We start from the raw sequence: 12249 nt of genomic DNA, 5'->3' as shown, positions 1-12249 counted from the left end.
ACACACACACACACACACACACACACACACACACACACACACACACACACACACACACACACACACACACACACACAGTTTTGCCTTCATCAGCTGTGTTCTGCTGTTGTTGTTGTTGTTGTTGTCCATCTTCCCTTTTCCCACAATGCCTCTCTAGTTGGAGCATTGATTCTCCGTTTTGTCCTGAAGTGAAGTCGGACTGTTGTAGCCCATGTGACCCTCTCTGGGTTCTGAACCCCCCCCAGATCCCCCCCCCGGACTGGAGGGGGAAACTACATTCTGATAAAGAGGAAGCAGAGTTTAGATTGGAATGAGACTCTCTGGTAGTGTTGTGGTTCATCCTGACGGTTACTGGACTGATAGTGAGTGGAGGCTTCAGGATGATCCAGTGTTCAACAGCATATTAAGATCTAAAGCTTTACATTTTTACAATGCTTTAAACTAATCTATGAAGTTTCTTTTTTTTATTTTATATAAATGTATTTGCTTCCCAGTAGTGTCATCTGGCTTTAACAGATGGGGAAGAAGATACGGAGGCTTTTCAGTGCTCTAGCAATACATTGTTGTAACATATGTTACCAAAGTGTTTACAGGGATTGCTGTGTGTTGACACACTGTTGAATGTATAAACATTAGAGTCAGTCAACTGAGAGTTAAATCAGTATCTCTCTCTCTCTCTCTCTCTCATGTTTTTCAGGGACCTGAGTGAAAACGGCATCCAGGCAATCCCAAGGAGAGCCTTCAGAGGAGCCACGGACCTCAAAAACCTGTGTGTGAAAGTGCACACACACCCACACACACAAACACAGACACACACAAACACACACACACACACACACACACACACACACACACACACACACACACACAGACACACACACACACACACACACACACACAAACAAATAAAAAAACACTTTTTAAAAAACCTTTGACATGTTATCCAAAAAAAGTCATAGTATAATAGTCAAAAAAGTCATAAAAATGAGTTTAGTATGTCATTAAAGTAGTTGGATAGTATGACGAAAAAAGTCATCAAAAGATATTGTATATTATGTAAAAAGTTTTTTTTTAAATAGTATAGTATGGAAAAAAAAGTCATAAAAAAATCAAGTATATTATGAAAAAAAAAGTTACAAAAATCCTTGTATATTATTCATAAAAATTCCTAATATTGTATGAAAAATAAGTCATTAGAAAATCCAAGTACTGTATGTAGAAAAAAAGTCCCTAAAGAAATCCTAGTATTGAATTTAAAAAAAAGTCATGAACAAATTATAGTATAGTATGTCGGCAAAAGCAATAATGTGGATAAAGACAATATAAAGGCTGTTTTCTAAAAAGCCCTCGAACCAACAATTCACACAAAGTAAGTACGTCAAATTTGAGTTCACACTGCATAATATTTGGTTGTGTTAATGAGAACTTCCTGGATGTAAACTAAATAACCAGAATATCTAAATATGCAACAACTTACCCACAATGCATTGCCTCTGGGTGCCTTGAGACCCCACAACGGCACCTCCTTCAGCTGCACATGGAGAATGGGGGGAAAAAAAAGAATTCTCATTGATCACATGATTGATTGGCTTGACTGAACTAAATTTCATTCTGATTTTGTCTCGCTCACATCACCAGTCAGCTGGATAAAAACCACATCAGCTGCATCGAGGAGGGAGCGTTTAGAGCTCTGCGATCCCTGGAAGTACTGTGAGTATTCTGAAAAACTTCAAACCAGAAGTATTTCAAATTGATCAGCATCTCTGAACACTTTGTTTCTTCCTTTCACAAAGTAATACTTCCTAATTCCTGTCACTCTCCTCCCCTCCCTCACCCTCCTCATCCATCTTTTCTCCATCACTCTTTCCTCCCTCTGTTATTTGTATTTATCTCTTCTTCATTTTCCTTCTTCCTCACCCCTTCTCTCCCCTTTTGTCCTCTGTTTCCATGTCTCCCTCTCTCTCAGCACGCTGAACAACAACAACATCAGCACCATCCCGGTCTCCAGTTTCAACCACATGCCGAAGCTCCGGACCTTGTGAGTCCTTCTCCTCGTTGCACTACGTTACCCAGAATGCCACATTCCTGGATACAGAACGGTCACAGTCAGATACTTACCTATACTTGTTTGTTCTTCACACCACCCCTTCCTTCCTCATTTCTTCCCTCATTCATCCACTCTCTTATGTCCTCCCACCTATCCACTCCTTCCTTCATATTTTCCTTGCATCCTACTTCCGCTTTCCATGTCCAACTCTTCCCTTATTTCCTTGTACACTTCCATTTTCTGCGGTCCTTCTTTTCATTTCAACCCACCCCCTCACTCCTTCACTCCCACCTCCCCCCTCTCCATCCCTTCCTCTTTCTCTCCCCCCTTCTCCTCCCAGCCGTCTCCACTCTAACTCTCTGCGTTGTGACTGTCACCTGGCCTGGTTGTCTCCATGGTTGCGGCAGCGGGCGGCTTTGGGCCTCTACACTCAGTGCAGCTCCCCTCCCACGCTGAGGGGCCTCAACCTCGCCGAGCTGCGCAAGAGCGACTTCGCCTGCTCAGGTACGGCAGTCTGGTGACAAGCGACGACACACACTTTGGGTCCGAGTTGAAAGTTGATAAAGTTTTTGGTTTTGTTTGCTTGCAGGCCAAGGCGGCAGTGCCTTCGTCCAGCCGTGCAGCCTGGCGTCCGGCTCCTGTCCTCCCATGTGCTCCTGCAGCAACAACATCGTGGACTGTCGGGGGAGGGGCCTAACCGCCATCCCCGCCCACCTGCCCGAGGCCATGACTGAGATGTGAGTGTCGTAGAGGTTTATATTTCAACCAGGCGGCAACCTCCGATGTTGAAACTTCTTAAAACTTGCATTCTCTCTACTGTCCACCAGGGGGCGACTCCTCTGGTTGTATAGAAGTCTATGAGAAAATGACTCTACTTCTCTCTTGATTTATTCCCTCAGTAAACATTGTAAACATGAGTTTATGGTCTCAATCTCTAGTTTCAAGTCTTCTTCAATACAGCATGATGTTCATTTAGTAAATGATGCTCCATTTAGAGTCAAACAGACCATAAAGCAGGGGATGCTTTAGGGCGGGGCTTACTGTGATTGACAGAATTTAATCTCATATCGTCATTCTGTTTCTCAATATTATTATTTCAGTTTACTCTGCTCAAATGTTATCTTGTCTGTCACTCCTTGGAGAGGAATCCGTGCTCTTCCAGAGCTTTCTTCTGTTTTTTCTCAGTTAAAGGTTGTTGTTGTGGTTTTGTTTTTATTGAGGATAGAGGCTGATGTGTGCTGGACAGATGGCAAACCAAAACTTGGATTGCTTAAGATTTTAGGTTATAGATCAAATTGATTTTGCTTGACTATTATGTTTATTTGATGTAGCAATAATAAAGATTTAAGATCATATTAGGGAGGAAATGTCAGTAAGAAAAAAACAACTAAATTAAACCTTTAATATCTCACATTTCTTATAAGATATTAAACATTTTAAGTTTTAATTAGAATGAAAGTCATGCTGTAATGGTTGACAAGAGAATAGAACTTTTAATTAATGTTGCATGGGGACAAATGAGTTTGAATTGAAACTACAGACAGCTGACGGCTGTGCTGTGAAAAGACCTACAGGAGTTAAATTATTAATTATGTCTTTCTCTCTTCAGTCGTTTGGAGCAGAATGGCATCAAGTCGGTTCCTCCGGGCGCCTTCACCTCCTACAAGAAGCTCCGTCGAATGTGAGTCCTCCAAAGACACATTAATAATACTCATAAATAACAGTTGAGACTAAAGAAAGATTGTGGATAATCGTCAATTATTATTCCATCTTTGGTCTTTTAATATAAGAAATAAAAATCTGAATCCCTAGCCAGGTTAAATAAACCTTTAGGAACCCAGACTCATACATTTGGGCTGCAACCACCTATTATTTTTTATTATAAATGAATCTGCAGATTATTTTCTAGATAATCATTTGATCTAAAAATAGTGAAAACATTTCAAAGTATTAACATTTTTTAATCTAAATCTTTAGTCAGTCCAAAACCCACAGATATAATGTTAAATATGATTTAAAGAAACAGAGAAAAGTAAAAAAATCTCAATATTTGAGAGGCTGAAAACAGCATTTTTCTGCCACCTTTGCATGAAAAATAACCTCTAACTATTCATCGATTATCTAGATAGTTGGCGATAATTTATTTTGTACGAGCTTCGAGAGAAATTGCCTATTATGACCCAAAGTGGTTAAATATACTATTTTTCTTCATAGGAGGTAGTTTGAACGACAGCTATTCTTAAAACCATCTAGCCAGAGAAGCTGCGGTTTTATAGCTCCACCACTTTGAGTTTCACCTCAGCCAATGAGATTACAGTATGTCGGCCTCCATCCAGCCAATGCCTCCGGGGAAAAAACGTCAGTGTTTAAATCTCTGATCCGCCAACTGGATTCCTCTCCTCTTCCTCTGTCTCCACCGTTCACCGAGCTGTGGTTTCCCCCCCCCGCTCGATATAACAAACAGCCCCAGTGGATTTTCAGCATGGAGGAGCGCTTGATTTATGTCAGCAGGCAATTCCATGCCGTCCCCATCACAGGCCCTCTAAGGGTCTTGCATGTTGAATCAAGAACATATCACTGAGATCTGGTGAATATGTTTTAAGATGCACATTTGACCACAATAATAACGTTCATAGCGCTGTGCACTATTTTCTTTCTTTGGGGCTTTTGTTCTGGTTTTTTTTTTTTGCTTGTTTCCATCATCAGACTTTTTCTCTCTGCGGTTTTCCTTTTCCTCTCAATCCTATCCTTCTCTCCCCCCACCTCATCTTCTTACATCATCACTGTGAGACCGTCCTCCCGAGCCTTCAGACCGGTTGATTACATTACCAGGCTGGTTTAGGTGGTTTTGTCTTAAAATGAATTATGACAGTTGAGCGACTGACATGTGGCAGCAGAAGAAGGGTTTTATAATCCGACATGTTGTGGTTTGGCCACTTTAAGTAAAAAACTTAAAGTTGGCCTTCAGAAACTTAGAGTGTGGTTCCTCATTTTTTTTAAAAAGTTCTATATTAGATTTAGTTGGATTCGGAGGATTAGAAAAAAGAACAATAAACCCATTCATGTATGTTTGACCCCAAAAGAATAGCACATGAAAATGTTACCTAAAGAAAAGAAAGCATTATATACACAGCTTTCAATCTCACTATTAATACACTTTCTTTAATATGGCACAAAAATATGATTACAAAGGTCTTTACAACAGCACACAGATTTACACAAAGCTATGAAATAGATTAAATAAACGAAACAGTAAAATAATTCAAAACATAGATATGAACCAAGTCACAAGCCAAGTTAGTAAAAAAAACAGTAATAGTAAACAGTTGCAATCTGAAAGAGACCTATATTTTGGCTATAAAAATTGACTAATTATAGCCAAATATCACAAATCACAAATTTGTCAAAGGAACCAATGCGATGCTAACTTCCGTGTTGGCCTAAAACATATGTTGTCCCTGCAGCCCCCAAATAGGACAAAAGTCTTTGACTCTACATGTCAAAAACAATGTAGTTCTCTTAAGTTTCTGCCTGCTGAGACTAAAGTGTGAGTCTGTTATCTGTTTTATTTCCAGAGATCTGAGTAACAACCAGATATCTGAGATCGCTCCTGATGCTTTCCACGGCCTCCGAGCTCTCAACTCACTGTGAGTCTCTCTGTGTTTGTTTGTGTGTGTGTGTGTGTGTGTGTGTGTGTTTGAATAAACTGTTGGAGTGCCTCTACCAATATGTGGTTACATATGTCTTGTCTATACCTCCATATGTTTGCACTGCATGCGTGTGTTTCATGCATCTGTTAGTATGAATAATTCAGAAGTGGCGCCTGCTCTCTGTAAACAGAAATTCTTTATGAAATACCAGGACTCTCAGACAATCACAGCGGGTGGCCTTTGTGTTTCTGTGTATATATTTAAGTGTGTGTGTGTGTGTGTGTGTGTGTGTGTGTGTATCCCTATATTCTATATCTGTCTGTACTCTAACATGAATCTCCTCTGGTTGTGGATTGTGTGTAAATGTGTGCAGGTTTATAACAAAGCTTTACAAATGGAATAAAAAAAGTCTAACTGTTGTTTTTTGATGCAAATTGATAATGAAACATAGCTACTAGTAACACACTGATAGAAAACCTATGAATACGTCTTTGTGTGCAGGGTTCTGTACGGTAATAAGATCACCGAGCTGCCCGGCGGAGTGTTTGATGGCCTGGCCTCTCTGGAGCTGCTGTAAGTCCAAACCACAACATGCACATATATTTGTCTGAGCTTGACATTTACACTGACTGTGTTTTACACCAACAAATTTTCATGTGTCAAATGGTTTGAAAGGTGATGGGTAAGTTGTTGGATTCTTGGATGGAAACGTCTCTTCGCAGTGTTTTGAGCCAAGTCAAACCGATGCAAATCTGTTTCTCATAACATGAGCTGTGATGTTACTTGTTTTGTTAACACTGCCGCCGTCTCGTGTGCCACACAATGTGTTCCACATGCTGGAGCTTCAGTTGTAATAGCTGTGCATTGAAATAAAATAGAAGTGGAAGGGATATTGCCATTCAAATAAACAGAGCAGGACGGTCAGAGCAGCGGACATTTTTATATGCTTACTATTTGCATTGCAATTGTTTAAGTGGCGAACAAACAAAAACAGAAAGTGTAGCAAATATACCGACTTAAAGCTTCACCCACACACCAGATGAGTGACGACTTTGTTCGGCTCATTTTCTGTAACTAGTGTACAATTTAAGCCTGGTGGAATTTACAAGCTAACTAGTAAGTTATCAAACAAGCTAGCTAACTAATTAGTCAGTTATCTAACAAGCTAGCTAGCTATATAGGTAGTTATCTCGCTTGCTAGTTCCACCATGCTTAGCTAACTAATTAGTTATCGACCAAGCTAGCTAGCTATTTATTTAGTTATCAAACAAGCTAGCTAGCTAATTAGTCACGTATCTAACAAGCTAGCTAGCCGACTAGTTAGTTATCCGTCAAACTAGCCAGCTAATTAATTAGTTATCAAGCTTGCTAGTTGCAAGCACACGGGCTCCATAGCTCAGGGGTTAGAGCACTGGTCTTGTAAACCAGGGGTCGCGAGTTCAAATCTCGCTGGGGCCTAAATACTTTTGGGGCGGCTGTGGCACATGAGGTAGAGCGCTTGTCCCGTAACCACAAGGTTGGTGGTTCAAACCCCTCTACAGTCAACATGCCGAGGTGTCCTTGAGCAAGACACCTAACCCCAAGTTGCTCCCCGGGCGCTTCATTGCAGCCCACTGCTCCTCCGGGATGGGTTAAATGCAGAGAAATAATTTCCCCATTGTGGGACTAATAAAGGCTTAATTATTATTATTATAATTATTATTATTAAGCTAGCAAGCTATTTATTTTGTTATCAAATAAGCAAGCTAGCTAATTAGTCAGTTATCAAACAGGTGCTAGTTCCACCATGCTAAGCTAACTAGTAAGTTAGCTACCTTGGTAATTCAACTGTGCTTTAATGCTACCCTGGTTACAGCAAATGAGCCGAACAGCGTGCTGGTGGCTAGCAGTAGCACCAAGTACAACGGTCCCTCCGCCTCACTTCCCGCCGCTCCGGAGAAAGACAAGCTAACTCGCTAACTAGCCAGCCATCCGTCTCCCCTGAGCTGCGTCGTCTCTCTCTCTCTACTAGCTGACTATCGCCATTTTCTTTTTTTACTTGTCAAATGTTCACTGAAAACAGTTCAAAGTCCGTTCTACTCTTGTTATATTTCTACGTAGTTGTTTAAGGAAGAAGAAGAACCTTGTCCACCGATAGAGACATGATGGCACTACGATGAATTTGAAAACGATTGATGATATGTGTGATAGTTTAAAATACTGATAATGATAATTTAATGTGTGTTCATCAGGTTGCTGAATGCCAATAAGATCCACTGCATCCGAGCGTCCGTGTTCAAAGATCTGGAGAACTTGGCTCTGCTGTCGCTTTATGACAACAAAATCCAGAGTCTTGCTAAAGGCACCTTCAGCTCTCTGCACAGCATCCAGACACTGTAAGAAAACACACACACATGCTATTTTAAGCTTTGTTCTGTTCCACTCCGTTCGGTCTGATCCGACTGATGTCCTGCCCCCTGTGATTTCCCATCAGCCACCTGGCCCAGAACCCCTTCGTGTGTGACTGTAATGTGAAGTGGCTGGCCGACTTCCTGCGTTCGAACCCCATAGAGACCAGCGGAGCACGCTGCGCCAGCCCTCGCCGCCTCGCCAACAAACGCATCGCACAGATCAAGAGCAGCAAGTTCCGCTGCTCCGGTCAGTGTGTGTGTGTGTGTGTGTGTGTGAGAGACAGAATGAAAGACAGAATGAAAGACAGACTGTGTGTGTGTGTGTGTGTATTGAGACAGTGCTGACAGTCTGGGTTTGTGAGTGTAAGAAGATGAACCACAGCAAAGCTTCCCTCAAGAGAAATATTCACACAGTATGTGTAAGAAATGCAAATCATTCACCCCCCCAAAAGCCTTTTGTCATATACATGAGCTATTAGCATATATATTAGTTAGTGACATTCTGCTGTCAGACACAGTCACTTCTCTGGGCATGGTGCAAAATCCAAAATGATTTGCACAGAAAAAGGTGATGTTACTCCAAGAAGCATTATCTGGTCTCAGTTTACAACTGATGATTCGATATGACGAGATCATCAGCGAGAACATTGTCTATCTTCTATGTTACATTACATTTACATTACAGTCATTTAGCAGACGCTTTTCTCCGAAGCGACTTACAATCAGTAGTATATTACATATCATTCACCCATTCACACGCTGATGACAGGCTACCATGCAAGGTGCCACCATCAGACTCTAACTAACATGTTTGATTGATGGCACGCTAACTAGAAGAGCTAATGTTTACATTTTTCCGGTTTTGCAGTGAGTATTATTCTGTGGCGAGATCAGCAAATACAAAATGTAATATTAACATAAGAACACAAAAAAATCTCTTAAAGTGACAGTGATAGAGCGCCGGAGAAAAACGAGTAAACCTCTGTCGGTCATTCAACAAATAGAGATAATTGCAGATTTGAGGGGATTCAAAACCGATTCTAACCCGGCCCTCCTCCTAGACTTGTACTATGTATACTTTATTTATTAAATACATTGGATACGTATTATACATCAATATATGAATTTACATTGGGGGCTAATATTGTTCATTCTGTTTCATCATATTACACTTATTAAGCTTACATAGCCAGAAATAAATGTTACCTCATCCATATGCATCCTGCAAACAGCTGTGTTTAAATAAGAAAAATGTTTTTTAAAATAAAGTTTTCTTTCACTCACCTCCAAAACAAATGCACACACTAGCCAGATCAAGATCTTTACGACGCAAGGCCGTTAAACAAATACCAGTTTTGTCCACAGTTGGCGCCAAAATCAACATAAAGTTGTTCCTTGTAGTTGCTTGAAGCAGCACAAAGTTTTTGTTGCTTTTCTTTGATGTAAAACGTCATAAACTAGTCGAGGTCACCCAAGGTGCTCTAAATACATGATTAATGCAGTTTGAGAGATCTGTGATTGGAAACTCCTTTACGAGAAACTAACAACATGTTTCAGAACCATTTGAGGTAGACGACCTGTGGGACAACTCTGTTTTACTATAAAAAAAACTTTAGAGAGCAAATTTGATTTGAGTAGCTTTAACACTAATACCATGTGCTATATAACAATAACGATATTATGTGTACATTGTTCATTTTGCATAATACTTTTGAACGGTGGGGTTTGGTGACCATTGCATCCTCTAGTTGGATTTTAGACTTTAATTCTTTAAAGAAAAGTGCAGGAAATGTTCAGGATCCTACAGCTCAATGCCAACTTTTGTAATGAAATCATAGAAATTCTTCTTGTTGTTTTAGACTCAAGAACTTTTATTATTTTCAGATATTAAATTTCGCTTCAAAAAATGATAAAGCAAAAAGGATATATAGTTAAAGTAACACAGTTAGAAACGGCTGCAAAAGTCTATGTGAATATGTACATTTAAACAGTGTTCGTCACAACAAGATGAGAATGAAGCGAGTTAATCTCACCGACTGTAACTGGATGCTTGTGACTAAAAGCTCCATTTCCTTCACCTACAACGTGCCGGTGTGTGAAGCCAAACTGCTCCATGCTGCTTTGGTCCGCTGCCAGGCCTGGAGAGCTGCACGCAGGCCGACACATCGCCTCCATGAAACAGCAAAACATGGCTCTGGAGACTGTGTGTGTGTGTGTGTGTGTGTGTGTGTGTGTGTGTGTGTGTGTGTGTGTGTGTGGTGTGTGGTGTGGTGGGTGGGTGGGTGTGGGTGTTGGGTGGGTGTTGTGTGTGGGTGGGTGGGTGTGGGTGTTTGTGGGTGTTGAAGCTTTCCAACCTTTTAACTGACATTGTTTTGTTTGCTATTTGTTTTTCATGACAGCCAAGGAGCAGTACCACATCCCAGGTGATTATTTTTGTGTGTTTTCTAGTAAATACAAGACTGTCAGGTCTATAATGTAAATGTCCATCAAATAGATTAAACCCCAAACAGCTTGAGGGGATTTATTAACAATAACATGCACTGGTACCAGACTACTTTTAAAACTGTAGTCTTGCTGTTTTCTCTCAGTGTTGTTGTTTTGTGCTCAGTCAGCTCATTCACTACTGGATTTATAAGGACGTTAAATGATTAAAGATTTGAACCTCTTTAACTCATTCTATCTCTCATTCACACAACAAAGATTTGTAATCCTTGTTTTCTATTCTGGTTTATTTAGTTTCTTGTCAATTTTAGCTCAAGTGAGACAAAATACGACTATTTTATTGCTGTTGTGTTTAAGTGAAACAAATAATCTGTGATCCAAATTTAAACTAAAGTTCACCCAGCAATTCCCAAACTGATTAACACAGACCACAAACAGACAGAAGACATGATCTGTATTTTCTAATGCTGCTTTATATCAGCCACTTAGTGGTCAGTTCAGGTTGACAAAATCCATTGTTAAAAAACTGTATTACTAATAATATTTCCGACTTTTTTCTGTATTTTTTACCTTATTTGTTAAACATTTTATACATATTTTCAAACATTTCTCACAGATATTTTTGATATTTTTCACATATTTTCCTGACTTTTTTTCATTTTTCTTTTTCATATTTTACTGATTATTTTGGGACATTTTTAATTGTATTTTTCCACATTCCCATTTTCTGACGGTCGTCTCATATTTTTCACATATATGCCAGACTTTTTTTTTTTTTTTTACATATACATTTCAAATATTTATATTTATTATATTAATATTTTTCCACCTATTTTACAAATTACTTTTTTTTTTAACTTTTTTTCACATATCTTAATAAGATTTTTTTTTTGATTTTTTATAGATCATTTTCCGATACTACATTTATCTTTCGGACATTTTCTTCATATTTTACAAAAAAAATGTTTACATATGAATTTGCAACAGCCTGTCGTATCTCACATTTATCTAAAAACCCATGTTTTCCTGAACAGCTTCTTATCTTACCAATCAAAACAACAAATCTGAATCCATAAGAGAGATATTTCTGTGTTGGTATATATAAATCAAACCTAGGTTCATGTGGATATCTGATTGAAGTGAAATAACTGTCTTCTGCTAGTTTGACCCACATGCGTCCTCTGGTCTCTGTGTCCAGGTACTGAAGACCGGCGTCTGAGCTACGAGTGTAACAGTAAGCCGGTGTGTCCCGCTAAGTGTCGCTGTGAGGCCAACGTGGTCGACTGCTCCAACCTCCGCCTCACCAAGTTCCCCGAACACCTGCCCTCCTCCACCGAAGAGCTGTGAGACACTCACACACCTTCACAGAACACGAGAACAGACTAATCAGAGTCTAGACAAAACAAAAAAAGTATTAGCATTTGAAAATAATAAAAGTTAGATTAAATATATATAGCGAACAGTAACGGAAGGGACAGAAATATTGACTGTATTCAAACAGTTTTTCGGAAAGCATCTCTCAAGTTTGGTTATTAAATAGTTGTGATGGAGAGATGTCGGAGGCAGGGTATTATACATCTGATCAATAAACTTTATGATCGGAGATGACAGTAGGTAGAAAAAAATGTTTGTGTTCAAATTGTATTCATTTTCAAGATACACTTTAGGAATCAGTAAATTAACAGTGAAAAATAAGACAAAAATGTAAGGATATTAAAAA

At 39.5% G+C, this 12249-nt stretch overlaps 1 protein-coding gene and 1 non-coding gene across 2 annotated transcripts in view; both read left to right on the top strand.

Annotated features, from left to right (window-relative positions):
- Positions 1-12249, top strand: part of LOC129095255 (slit homolog 1 protein-like) — a 62618-nt gene that overhangs the window by 27758 nt on the left and 22611 nt on the right. Inside the window, exons 5-16 of the mRNA XM_054603628.1 lie at positions 698-769; positions 1639-1710; positions 1967-2038; positions 2388-2551; positions 2637-2784; positions 3657-3728; positions 5623-5694; positions 6199-6270; positions 7929-8072; positions 8171-8334; positions 10487-10510; positions 11728-11872. Of these exons, the coding sequence (XP_054459603.1) occupies positions 698-769; positions 1639-1710; positions 1967-2038; positions 2388-2551; positions 2637-2784; positions 3657-3728; positions 5623-5694; positions 6199-6270; positions 7929-8072; positions 8171-8334; positions 10487-10510; positions 11728-11872 (1221 nt within the window). The remainder of the gene's footprint in view (positions 1-697; positions 770-1638; positions 1711-1966; positions 2039-2387; positions 2552-2636; positions 2785-3656; positions 3729-5622; positions 5695-6198; positions 6271-7928; positions 8073-8170; positions 8335-10486; positions 10511-11727; positions 11873-12249) is intronic.
- trnat-ugu (transfer RNA threonine (anticodon UGU)) lies at positions 7083-7155 on the top strand. The gene has a single exon. It is a non-coding gene; the product is annotated as a tRNA-Thr (tRNA).

The sequence above is a fragment of the Anoplopoma fimbria genome, chromosome 9 (genome assembly GCF_027596085.1).
Source record: "Anoplopoma fimbria isolate UVic2021 breed Golden Eagle Sablefish chromosome 9, Afim_UVic_2022, whole genome shotgun sequence".
In the NCBI taxonomy this organism is placed as follows: domain Eukaryota; kingdom Metazoa; phylum Chordata; class Actinopteri; order Perciformes; family Anoplopomatidae; genus Anoplopoma; species Anoplopoma fimbria.
The sequence above is the reverse complement of the archived record's forward strand: the minus strand, read 5'-3'. Positions and strand labels throughout refer to the sequence as shown.